A 14,480-nucleotide genomic window follows, 5' to 3' on the forward strand; every position below is an offset into this window, starting at 1 on the left:
GCGCAGCGCGCGCACGTCTCACAGCGTGCAAATATTGAGTTCTTTCAAGTCTTGCGTTTGAACGGATAAACTCACACAAAAAGTATGTCAACATGTCGATCTTGATGAGTATCCATCAGACAGTCTGTATATGCCTTAAGAGAACTTTATACAGTTGAGAAAGACGATGCATATCTCTGTATTAGGTCTTAAAGGGGCAGTAGCCTTTACTGCTGTCTGTCAAACAAAAGATAAGGACTCACTCACTGCTCTTGATTGAATAGCTGGTTATAGCTACTTAATTAATTGAATTCATAAAAACAACTTTTTGCTTTTTAATATTCAAATGCACTAGTCTATATCACCAGATGCGTTGGTCTGGCAAGAAGTGCAAGCCACTTCAGAGACACAGATAGTTGCGTGTTCTGAGTTAACACAATCGAGCGTAAAAATAAGAAACATATCACGGGAAAATACTAAAACGGGAAGACAGCGGGAAAAGAGCTAAAATACCTGAGAAACCCGGAAAAAAAGGGAGGGTTGACAGCTTTGAGTCAATGACAGCTAGCTGGTGGTTGGACCCTTTTCTTAAAGAATGCACCTGAAATTTATGCAATAAACATGTTTTTGACAAATATTTCAATTTGTTTGTGGTCTATATAGCCTGCAATTATCCTATGCGCCCGAAGGCACGGCTTGAAGACCCAGTCAGTGATGTCACGATATGCCAATTTGTTTAAATTCATACCTACGTAATCACCATCACCAAAAATTAACTTTTTTTTTTGTATTAAAATTTGAAAAAAAAATATATAGACCTACCTACCGACCCTTTTTTTAAAAAAATGTACTGTTACTGCAAACCAAAATATTTTTAAGGATGGCCTAACAGTGAATAATACTTCTACAGCATTTATTAATCTTACTTAATGTAAAAAAATGGACAATTATTTTATTATTTTATTCAGTATTATCATTTCATATAAATCCAAAAAGTAAGCTTTTTTTAGAACCCAATGGTTTTCTTATCAAAATATGTATTGAAATCGAATTTGTTTCTGGTTTGTTTATACTTCTGTCGGATACATGACCATTCTCACAGTTCACCATTACTGCTAATATCAGTGTCCTATCAGCCTCTATGACAACGTACATACACACTGCTGTTCTTTCCCTGCTAAAGCATTATAATGATTGGCAACATGTACTGAAGTGTTCTGTATTCATCCCGTTTCCTTGTTGGTGTTTTAAACATGCATCTGATGTGTCAGTGAAGCGCGCAGCGTCACGTGTTAAAGGGGGGGGGGGGGGGGGGGGGGGGGGAAATGCTGTTTCATGCATACTGAGCTTTTTACACCGTTAAAGACTTGGATTCCCATCCTAAACATAGACAAAGTTTCAAAAACTAATGTTGGACGTTTGATAGAGTATTTCTGTGTTAAAAATACTCCTTCCGGTTTCTCACAAGTTTCGGAGAGTTTTTTTCGAGTATGGGTCGACTTGACGTTAATAGATTGTTAGGTCCTTGTATGGGCCGTACGGGCTCTTCTCCCGGTAGGGTGCGCGCGCGCGTGTGACTAGAGCGAGAGAGGTAATGCACGGCCATAAACACTCGCTCAGCTGCAGATCCAGTCGATCCAGGCCCTCCACTTTATTCCTATGGGTGACATCAAGCGACTTCAACGCTTCAGCACAGCATTCCGGGAAGGCAGCGCTGCATTTGACCCGATTTGAACGCAGAAATGACGCGAAGCTTCACAACATCGCTTCAGTCGCGTCGCAAAAGTGGATCTCCACCGTTCACTGCTGTCAGGACTTCACCAAATCATACCAAAGAAGTGTGTTTTTGTCGGAGCGGTCCCAGCGATAAAGGTTCGGTCCTGCTTTGGAAGCAGCCGGTGAGTAAAACTGCTTTAAATGTCTCTGCTGTTGGCTATCGTCACGTGAGTAAACATCAGTAAACGTCACGATCGCGTGCTTCGTCATTCAAATGCGCTAACAGACTCTTTTGTTGTTCTATGTACACTAGTCTGACGTGCAAAACCGTTTTGCTTGCTACTGCTAAGGTTTAGTCGCATACAATAGTCCATAAACCGAATCATGTCCTCATAAACTCCGAGTAAAGACACACAAATGTTGACAGACCACTAAATACAGTACATACCACAGAGACGGACATCTTTTTTATTTCAGCCTCCGAATGATTCTGGATCATTATCTGTGATAGCCATTGGTTTCTCCACACTTGAGGACGTCACCACTTTGCGCGCTTGTCATTCTTTAGCTACGCCCACACGTTACGCCTCCAGGCGCTCGTTTTTTTCCGGAAAGACTCGGTACAGCCCATATTTCTTTTATAATAAAACTAAAGACTTTTCGGAGATATGAAGGATGCAATACTACTCTATAGATACTCAAGATTGACATGAGATTGACTGAAACTAACTCCAATAATCTGCAAAACCGATGAATCGGTCAACCTCTACACAAGAGTACTGATTCTGTACGCAATTGGATAGTCACGCCACAAGAGGCGTGAATTAACAGGCAACGACCCATCGTTTCTCTATCTGTCATCATGTTAAACCCTCCAATAGCGCGCCAGGTGGATAAGCCAGTGTGCGATTGGTTCCCACAAAAGTATAACAGAAACAGTAGAAATGAATGTACAGGTTTCCTGCAGGGCAAAATCAAATCGCTGGCAGATCAGGCTGGGTTTACCCAGTCTAGATCAGGACATGATACGTGGTTTGTGGTTTGGAAAATCACGGTGAAGCACAATTCAAAACCGTCAATGCAAAAACGTCAAAAAACATTTTTTTTTTTTAAAGGTGATGCGATTCAGATTTACATCAAATTATGTGTTCACCCTCAAATGTCAATGTGTTGAACAATTAGAAACCACTGATGGGGCTTGACCCTGATTTGACCTCAAGTTTATAGTTTATAGTTGTTATATTTTGCTTTGACCAACAAACCAGTAGTACAGCACACAGCTTTTATTAGCTAGATACAGATGCTAACAGTTTAGAAAATTAGCAATTGATTTAAATAATATGGCCGTTTTGTTTGGCCAAACCAAAATGTTGAGGTTGAATATTGATTTATTGAAATGTTTATATGTGGCCTTGTTTTTAATTTTTTCATGTGATAGTTTAGCTCTTAGTTTGCAGATCTTGTTCTTGGCTTTATCTAGTGTGAGTGAGTTCACCGTACATTGAAGTGCTTTAGTGCTGAGGTTGGTGTGCATGTGGATCCCATAATAAGCTTCTGCTGCAGGAATGGCTGTCAGATAGTTGGGTGGAGCTGGAAACACAAACACTGAATTTAGCAGAATCTGCAGACTGTTTTGAATTGATGTTTAGGTCTTTGCTGGTTTAAAATTAACCGGTTAAAGGTTTCTTCCACCCAAATCATGCTGGTCTTCATGCCAGAGCTCAACCGAAGGATCTGAGAATTTCTCTTAGTTTGTAGGGACCAATTTGGGTAAAGCCGGTTTTAGTAAAATAAAAAAAGTAAGATTTTATTCATCAAAGAAGCATTAAATTGATCACAAGTGGCAGTAAGAATTATTTAATGTCCGTGTTGTTTCCCAGATCTTCCTTTACACAAAAATACAAAGTGTTTTCAACATTGACAATAATAAGACATTTTAATTGAGCCCCAAACCAACATATTATGATTTCTGAAGGATCATGTGACACTAAAGACTGGAGTAATGATGCGGAAAATTCAGCTTTTCCATCACAGGAATAAATTACATTCAATCAGTATCAATGCAGTCTTGGTGCGCATAAAAAACATTAGAAAAATCATACCAATCCAAACAATAGTGAATGGGATGTAAGCAATAATGTATTCAAATTTTGTGTTGAAATTTGTGTTTGTGTTCTCATATGACATCTTTGAATATTAACACCATAGTCACTAAGGGTGACTGCTTTCATGGTAACAGAGCAGGAAGTTATGGATTGCTTGGCATCCGTCATTGCATGTCAGCTATGGTCTGCCATTTATGTCCTTGTCACTTCCTCTGAGGATCGTCCTTTAGAGGAAAACATACTGGGTCATTGTGGTCACAGTCCCAAGAGAACCTCTGCTGAGTTCAAACCGCACGCTGCCATCTTACCTCACTGTCTGTGGTTTTGTAGAGGGATACTAGTATTTAGCAATGAATGTGGAATGGTAAGATATCATTGTCATTGCACAACAGAATTTAGTAATTTATGGTTGCCAAACAATGTCGCAAACTGTTGCATTAATATAGATTTCATCTTTTAAGCATTTTGTCTTTTACTAAAATGTGGCAGACTCCTTATTGATTTTATGGACATCTTTTTGGTTTGCATCCCATCAGATTCCAATTTTATAAGAAATCTATGATCAAATTAGATGAGAAATGGACTACTTGCCATGGCAGTTTATTATCCATTTATATCATACATTTTCTCATTGCATGGTATATATGTATATATTTATATGTATATATATATATATATATATATATATATATATATATATATATATATGTATGTATATGTGTGTATATGTATATGTATATGTATATATGTATGTGTGGTCTCATTGCATGGTATATATGTATATATTTATATGTATATATATATATATATATATATATATATATATATATATATATATATATATATATATATATATATATATATATATATATATATATATATATATATATATATATATATATATATATGTATATATATATATATGTGTATATATATATATATATATATATATATATATATATATATATATATATATATATGTGTGTATATGTATATGTATATATGTATGTGTGGTGTGTGTGTGTGAGTGTGTGTACAATTACAATTTGTGTTTAATTTAAAAACATGTAATATTATATTTAAAAAGTAAAGTATATATGATATTTCCTCGTAGCATAACAAATGCATGAAGTTGAAACATAATGTAATCCTGAGCCACTGTTACAACTCGCCCATATCTTTCCTTTCCTCTCCCAGACACTCCCTCGCACACAAACACGCACAGAAACAAGTTTGAGCTCCGATGTGAGCCATTCAAATCCTAAGTGCATTTGTCAGGCATGCAGTGACCCAGTCATTCACTTGTGCAGTGTTCTCCTCGAGTCCAAAGAGCTTAAATAAATGTATTTTGACACATCACATTTTAGCAAATTCATACAGTCAGAAGTTTGGAGCCCCATTACAGATCAGTCTCTCCCTCTGTCCCAGCAGCTGGTGTTTACTCTGGGTTTCCAGTGAGTCTGCTCCTCTCCCTCACACTCCCCCCAGAAGAGGCGCCCTGCCTGCTTACATCATCCATCCGGGGTGAGGGGCGAGGGGCCGGGGGGTTGAGGATGAGGTAATTCATTAGGCCTCAAATGAGATGCAGATCCATTCTCAGTCAGCCTCCCGGTTCTTCTGTTCTCCCCCCAACCCCCCACTCACCTCTTCCGATCTTTGATTTAACGGTCGCTGCTTGCTTCCACTTCCGGCTCCCTGTTTGTCTCATTTCCATATTTGAAAAAGAGCATTGCTCAAGCTCCATACCCTTCGGGATCAATGCACCCTTTTGGCGAGACTGAGAGCTGCACTCTGCAACAGGTTTTCTGTGGTTTTAGGGCAACATAATGAAACATTGTCCTTGAAAAAGAGCAACAGATACGCTTGAAATATTTATTTTTCATTTCGTTTTTACAAATAAATACATTTTTATACTTTTTTATAGCCCTTATTCTTTATAAATAAAAATCTTTATAAATTGGCACCCTTAAATAAATCTGCATTATTTATCCTTTTGCTCTTTCATTCAACATTTTCAAAAAATGTAACCTTTCATTGATGTAAATCAATTGAAAGTGGGTGGAAACTCACATTATGAAATAAATGTTTTTCGCCAATGCATGTTGGCCACAATTATTGACAGTCCTAGAAATTTAAAAGTAAAATATCTCTGAAATATATCAGGGCTCTAGACTAGTCTCATAACTTTCTCAGTTGGTTGCATCCTTTTTTTAATGTTAATCATAATTACTTGCATGTTGATGAATTGTTCTCTTAATTTGTATATACTGCTGGTTTTGCATTGACGTAAAGGTTGAAAGTGACTTAAACATATTTGCTAAATATTTTAATCTGAACATTGTATCCAACAAGCATACATTTAAAGAAAAAAATACAAAAATATATTTTGCTACAAAATGAGATTAATCCATGCATGCTTATATAGTTGTCTTAATCTGCATACTTTAGTTTTGCACTAATGTGAGACTGACTGACATGAGACCTTTGTTTGTAAAGTGTTTTAATCTTTTAACTATCAAATGACAACCATAAAGAAAACATGTTCGATATAAAAACAAACGAAAATAAATGTGTATGGCCGCACGATAGTGATGTCCCGCTTTTATGAAATTATTTGGCCTGCCCCAGCCCGCCCCGCACCATTGTATATTTTTACAACCCGCCCACCCCACACCCGCGACCATTAAATAGACATAGGCATTGTAATGTAAACGAAAACAGCCTTGATTTAAGCCTGAATGTGCTTTGAAACATTGCCCTGTAAACTAAAATGAATACCTTTATTCCACGCCGCTGTCTCCACTGCCCTTTCAACGGCTCGTTTGCTTCCTCCTTCTATGAAGCCCATCCCTCTGAAAAACGCAGTGGTCTTAGATTGGTTAGATGGCCAAATGTAGTCTCATGTATTTTTATTGGCTGAAGTGCCAAGCACAGGTTGTCCGGAAACGCCTCGCCCCTTACCATTACGGGCAGAAGTCACATCTGCGGTGACTAGCAAGGGTTTATGATGTCACCAACCCAGAAGAAGCTTGTTGTAGTCCAAACCGGCCGTTTTTGTAGGCAATAAACTGCCGTAACTTTAAAAGAGAATATCTCCGTTTGCATTGAACTTTCAGCTCTGTAACTTTGCAGATACTGTTTATGCTCAAGCAGCAACATTACACACTAACTAAAGTTAAAAAAAGTGAAATCGCATGCAACCACCCCTTTAACTCACACATTCTCAAAAAATGGTTGCAGTCTGGAGTCTGTATATTCCCATTCCTATTTATGTTTTCTTAGGACACCAGGGTGACCAGTAGCATGAAATTGCCCGACCATGACTTCCTGTTCCACCGGAGTATTAATATGAGGCCAAATATCCTTAATCATTCATCACAATAAAACAAATTATGTAGTTCTGAGATGTGTAGCAAAATATTGTTGAGCTTCACAAAATAGAAAGGGGCTAGGAAAATAGCTAGAGCTTTGAAAATCCCCATTTCCACCGTCAGGGCAATAATTAAGATGTTCCCATCAACTAAAGATGTTACAGATCTGCTTGGAAGATGATGTGTGTCTATATTGCCCTAATGCACGGGAAGGAGGAGAGTTTGAGTGGCCAAAGACTCTCCAAGGATTAGAGATGGACAATTGCAGAGATTTGTTGAGTCTTGGGCTCAGAAAGCCATAAAAAATCAAACATCACCTACATCACCACAAGTTGTTTGAGGGGTTTTAAGGGAAATCCTCCTCGCTTTCCCAAAAACAAACTCCAACTTCTGGAACTGGAGACTTGAACTTCAAAGTGAACCTTCTTCAAAAAAAGAGCTTTTTGGCAGCAAACCCACGAGATGAGTTTGATGCACACAGGGTTAAAACATAAATATACTGCTGAATCTTTAATGTTTCTGGCCTGTTTTTGCTAGGGGTCCTGGACATTGTGTTCAGATACATGGTATCATGGATTCTAGCAAATAGCAACAGATGATGTCCTCTGCTAGAAATCTTATAATGGACCGTGGTTGGATCTTCCACCTGGCCCATGATCCAAAACAATGCATTGCTACCTCATATAGAATTGGTATCATTAGATTGGTAATTTGGTGTAGTTTACTGTTTTGGAACACTCTTTGGTTCCTTTCTACAGTATGTGTCAGTTGCTTGTTTGATTGACAGCACAACATGGTGCATTTCTATAGATCAATCTATTTTCAGACATGATAATGAGTGCCAAGCAAATGCATATTGCAACAGAAAACAGCAGTCACATAACATTATAGATTTTCCCCCTTTGTCATTATAGCTCCTAGTTTAAATCTCAACCTTTTATGCATGCAACCTAGATCTTTTCTTATGCTTAATGTCTTTTTTTCTCATTTCATGTCGGGTGGTAATGGTATTTTTAGCTCAACATGAATAATGCAGTGCATGGCAGCGTTTGCTCAGTTTGTCCCTGGACAACGTGCAATGCCTGTGCCAAGAGGAAAAGGGATGCAAGGGTGGATAAAAAAAGAGTCATATCTCAGCTCAAGCACACCTGAGGGTTAAATCAGCTCAAATCTCCGAATATTTATCCCTGTAAAACTTTCGAACCCCTTTCATTCATTGCCATAGCGTCCATTGATTCTCATTCTCCCAGGGATAAAACAGGCCACAACTGATGTTTTTTTTTTTTTTAGAATAACTCTTCCGCCTCATGGCAGCTGAATAGAGATGAGAAGACAACACATGCATCCCTCTAAGTAAAAGCAGGATGTTTTCATATTTGCTCGGCCAAGCTGATTTTTAGGATGTATAGGGCTGGATGATTTGTTGAACATCCATGATATAATTATGTTTTTATTTTATTTTGGAAATGTAAATGACACTATATTTATAAGGTGATCCCTATGAGGTAATAAAACCAATTGTTTTAATAATTTAATAAAAAATCTGATTAAAATATTAGTAGGAAAACAAAGTTAGAGTTGGTAAGTTAAGTTTTATTAAACTGATTCAGAACTTTGATTAATTTGTTTTGTATTTACATCCTAAATGTTGATATGGGACAAGCTTCATTTATAATGTGAAGAAAATGTTTATATAAATGTTTTAGTAATAACCAACAGTATTTATATATTTGCTATGCTTTATATTGGTGCATGCATAAACTAATAATTAATAAAGGGATAGTTCACCCAAAAATTAAAATAATCCCATGATTTACTCACCCTCAAGTCATCATGGGTGTATATGACATTCTTCTTTCAGATGAATACAATCTGAGTTATATATAAAAAAAATATCCTGGCTAAACCGAGCTTTATATTGGCAGTGAATGGTTGTTTCTGTTTGAAGTCCATTTAAAGTGCATCTATCCATCATAAAAGCTCCACACGGCTCAGAGGGGTTAATAAAGGCCTTCTGAATTGAAGCGATATGTTACGCCTGTGTCCTACATCATATGCTGGAACGTCTCTTGTGAAAGTGATTATGACAGTTAGCGGAGGTTAGAGATTACAGTTTGTGAAGTTTTAAATATGGAGATTTTCTTACACACACATTGCTTTTCTTCCCTTTAGAAGGCCTTTATTAACCCCCCGGAGCCGTGTGGAGCACTTTTTGATGGATAGATGTATTTTTATGGACTCCAAAACAGAAACAGCCATTCACTGCCATTATAAAGCTTGGAAGAGACAGGACATTTTTTAATATATCTCCAACTGTATTTGTCTGAAAGAAGAATGTCATACATATGATGACTTGAGGGTGAGTAAATCATGGGCTAATTTTCATTTTTGGGCGAACTATCCCTTTAATGTAATATAAAAAAATAAACTTAATTGTGCCTTTTTAGTGAAAAACAGTGTGGACAATAGCCTTAATATACTGAATATCACCAAAAAGCTGAAAAATATAGTTTTTAAGGTATATTTCCCAACATTACACTGACATATGTGTGTGTGTGTGTGTGTGTGTGTGTGTGTGTTTATACATGGATGCTTTACTGAGTCTTTAATGTTGGCCAACTTCACATTGGACTCTAACCCAGGTCACACTCTTATCAGTGAAAAACAGGTGATCTGTTAAACCTCCACCTTTTTGTGTTTAATCTGTTTTCTGTCTCGACATGACATCATGCATGGCTTTAAGTTCTCAGAAGACCAGCACTTACTTTCGTGCTCGTTTTCTTCGATGAAAATATTCAATTAGACTTTTAGGCTGTATCCAGGTAAGCAACGAGCTTATCAATTAAGGTTGTAATCTTTAACTCCTCACAATTCGCCTCAATTGGATTTTGATTTAGAACATAATGCTCTTTTGTGCCAGTTTAATGCAGCTCATTGGAAAATTAAGATTCTCATGTAAATAAAATTCTCCATAAATTACCCACCATTACAATCTGAGTAAAGTTCTGCTTTTATGTTTTGCGTGTTGATTAATGTTGTAGATATGCACAACAATCATCATTGGAGAGAGTAATTCTTTATATCCCATGATTGTGATTCCTGTGTATTTGCATTATCTTTGTATTAGTCCATGGCATTGACTCCAGGGAATGATACATTTGTAGTTATCTAATATCGATGAGTTGGCAGTTGTTAGAATGTTTTCCATTTGCAGAAAGTAAATGATATGTCTTAGCTAGAGTGTTTTTGAGTTTCTGATCATCAATAATCGAGACTGTGATTCACTAAATCGATGTTCTTGAGGAATGAGACAGAGCAATCCTTCAAACTACTAATAATCAATTTTCTTGAGTGCAGTTAAGGTTCATATCGAGCCATCTGAGGTGTGACTCTTACTCATTAGTCTTTGCTGTACCAAGATATTCTTTTATGGATCACGTGTGCAAATCAAACAGATCAATCTGATTTAATCTCCGCGGAATGCAACTTTGAATGGCTCTTCTGTGTAATCACACATCTAGTAGGCAAATACACTTGAAGGTATACTGTAGTTTTGGAATGAAGTTCAGCTGGTCTTCATCACAGTTTCTCACTTTTGTCTTTTGTCTCAGGTCCCCCAGCTGTTCCAGAGGCCAATCCCAGTGATCCCAGCTCCGAGGAAGTCAACACCCCTTCAAAAACAGAATCAGACATTGAAGCCAGAAGGCCTACAAAGATGGACACAACAAGGAAGTCAATTACCCCGACACAACCAGACGTCATTCCAAAGTCGCCTGCGACACCCACTCCAAGGTCAAGTGTCAGCCCTCAACCCAAGAAAGGTGGGTATCCTGAAGACTATCTACCATTTTTTTTAGACAAGCTCAATATTTGTTTTTATATCAATATTTTTTATTATGGACAGTCCTCTCAAATACCTTTTTATGCCAAATGATCAGAATGTAAGAGGAAGCATTATCAGGTGCACAGGTCATTGGGTTTACATGGTTTCTAGTAGGCTGAAGCTGCAGCACCAACTAATAGTGGCCAAATCAGTCGGTTAGGGTTGGTTACCGTCTTGAGGTGCGTTAAGGTGTTCTGGTTTGACCTTTTCCAACATAACATTGATCAGAATCAGAAGGAGCTTTTTGGTGTGTTTGTACACACTTGGTGAATAAAGCTCATTCTGATTTGGAAATAAACCTTTTAAGTACTTTATATTTGCTCAATTCCATTCAAATGTTTCTTTCCATGAGGAGTATTTGGGAAATCTCTTGAGAAAGGAGTCAGTCATTGAGGGTTTACCTCTGCCCAAAGTCTGGTAAGCTAACAGAGGCATTTGTTTAATGTCTCACAAAGAATTTCCTCAATCAGGACTCTGTAAATGCTCCCAGACTTTTTTGTCTTTATTACATTAATGTAGAATCAGATCCGTTTAGTGAGGTGAATGTTAATGCTAATGCTGATTTGTGGAGGCTGGCGACAGGCAGTTCCTAATCGCCTCTGGTCATCAGCTGAGGTGAAGCACTGAAACCTGACTAGGCATCACATTTCACAGGGCTGTGCCAGCTGAAGGGATTTAACCCTCCTCCTTGGTTCTGTCACGTTCATAGTATAATGACTTTACTTGTACAAGCACATGTAGATACATGTTAATGGGTGAGTTGTTTGGGTTTGAAAAAGTAAGTAGCTTTTCTTTGCCTACTTCATTGTTGCCTCTTTATATAACCAAGGATGTGGTTGTAGAGCCGCTTGGTGGGTAATAGTGTGGGAAAAGCTGGGTCAGCTGTATTTGATGTTCTTACTGTGTTTACTGTAAATGCAAGTGTTGTCCAATTCACAAAAGAATCATTGTTTTGATATGTTTTCTGTTAATGATCCGTTTGTACTGATTTGAAAAGCATTTGTAAGTCATTCAACTGGAAATGGAAGACTGAGGGGAATCAATTTAACCATGCTAAAGTAAACAGATGTAACCATAAGCTAGTAAACTACAGTATTTAACTAAACATTTATTTAATGCAAAAGTGAATATTATACATGCTGGAACTTTTGGAAACACTTTTGACTCGAGCTAACTAAAATTAATGACTTAAAACAAAGTTGTTGTTTTTAAACTGGTTGTATTTTATAATTTAAATTGTTTTGTTTTCTGTAAATATTAATACATTTATGTTATATTAAATTAAATTCATACTCATCTAAGTGAATTAAAATACAGTATTAAAAGGAAAATACCAGTTGCATTTATGTAGTTGATTTATAGTGTTTGCAGTATTAATCAGTATTCAATTTTAGCTTTTAATTTTAACTTATTTTAATTTTTACCTGTAATTGACTGACACTTTTTTGACAAGTCATCTTTTGTCATCATTCAGCCACAGACATCATTGTCATCATTCAGCCCCTATGTTATTAGACTTCTTCATACTACCGTTTGTGCACAGTTCAGCTCATCTCCTTTTAAAATATATTACTGTTGTCAAGCAGCGGTCAAACTGAACATTTTGTAAAACCGAACACTGTTCCACAGATTATTGTCCTCCATTGATCGGGCTGCTGCTGCCTCAATCATAACACATTTATTATGTGAAAGAACACAAGGAGACCTGAAGGAAGGGAAGTCCTGAAGTTCAGACATTGACTCATACTGTATGCATTATGCTGAATGATACTTTTTCTCTCTCTCTCCTCCTAGCTTGCAGTTGCAACCTTCAATCTGATTGTCTGAAATTCACATAGTAACGGTTTTGGGAGGATTGTAAGCTATAGCTGGCACTGACAGCATTCAAAATAACCTAATTTACAAGTACCATAGGAGTGCTTTGCTTTCTCCCATTTATGATTACTATGAAATGTATTGTTTTGAAAGCTTATAAAGCCTTCTCACACCCCTAGTAAATTAGAATCATAATTGCACCTTGATCATTAAGGTCATGAATCAGCAAATCATAAGTAATTTTTCTCCTCCTTTTCTTTCTTCTTCTTCTCATTCTCATACTCCTTCTCCTTCACTACCACCATATTTTCATTTTACTTCTTTATAATTTGAGAAAGACGATTCTTGCCTGAATGATCATATACATGTATGCATACATACATACATATATATTTTTTTATACACAAATATATGTGTGTAAGTGTATAATATGTACATACCTACATTATATATATATATATATATATATATATATACACTTACACACACATATATTTATGTATATATATGTATAAATATATGTGTGTGTAAGTGTATAATATGTACATACCTACATTATATATTTATATATATATATATATATATATATATATATATATATATATATATATATATATATATATATATATATATATATATATATATATATATATAGGTATGTACAAATTATACACTTACACACACATATATTTATGTATGTATATATATATATATATATATATATATATATATATATATATATATATATATATATATATATATATATATATATATATATATATATATATATATATATATATATATATATATATATATATATATATATATATATATATTTCCTACTCTAGGGTATGATGCTGTTAGTTCCAGGATCCATAACCATTAGACTTCTCCACCGCAGAGAGAATATTGTCATTTTTATTCAGCGGTTTTATCAAGGGAACGAAAAGCCTTTTGTAATTGTTGTTTGTACTTTGATTTTGATATAGATTTTATGTCATTTAAAATGGATAGTTCTGGTCTTGAATTGGTCAATGGATCTTTTCAGCTTTACAGCCATGGTAAAATCATTTTGGTTAATGCAGATTGTGTATTTTGGGCTGTAGGAGATGGTAAGGTCAGCGATTATGCACCACTCCGTTGCCTCAGACCCTCTGGAATCCCTTTCTGGGTCAGTCTTCTGCTTTTTCTGTCTCTGCTCGGTGACTCATCAATGGGAACACGGGCTGCTCGTAAGGGCCCACAAGACTCTGCGCTTCAGCTTCCCGTGCTCTAAAAATACTGAGTCAAATTGGATCACAGGTCATGAAGAGGAACACTGCTGGAGTCTTATGATCATTATTAATGAGTTTGTGTCATCAGATAAAAGTTGTACTAGACTTTGTGCGTCATAAGATACCAACTCAAAGATTTCATGGGGCCAGTTCAGAGGTTTTAAATAGGAGTGCTGTTTAAAATGATAAACTGAGTGGACTAGTCTGAATCTTTAATTAGTAGTATAAAGCAGTTTTCTTAACTGTGTTCTCCACAGATGTGGAAGTAGTAGTCCATTGGTTCCCAAACTTTTTAGAGTGGCATACCTCGAGTTCTGCATACCCCTCTCTTCCCTCA

General features: G+C 36.4%; 1 protein-coding gene across 6 annotated transcripts in view; it reads left to right on the forward strand.

Annotated features, from left to right (window-relative positions):
* The window catches only part of map7d1a (MAP7 domain containing 1a), a 62,759-nt gene that overhangs the window by 19,594 nt on the left and 28,685 nt on the right, over positions 1 to 14,480 (forward strand). For 5 of the 6 annotated variants that reach the window (XM_067448199.1, XM_067448198.1, XM_067448201.1 and 2 more), the window contains exon 2: positions 10,783 to 10,992. In XM_067448199.1, the coding sequence (XP_067304300.1) occupies positions 10,783 to 10,992 (210 nt within the window). Of the gene's footprint in view, positions 1 to 9,891; positions 9,994 to 10,782; positions 10,993 to 14,480 lie in introns of those variants that run through there. The other variant, XM_067448203.1, reaches the window with a different exon arrangement.

The sequence above is a fragment of the Pseudorasbora parva genome, chromosome 7, assembly GCF_024679245.1.
Source record: "Pseudorasbora parva isolate DD20220531a chromosome 7, ASM2467924v1, whole genome shotgun sequence".
In the NCBI taxonomy this organism is placed as follows: domain Eukaryota; kingdom Metazoa; phylum Chordata; class Actinopteri; order Cypriniformes; family Gobionidae; genus Pseudorasbora; species Pseudorasbora parva.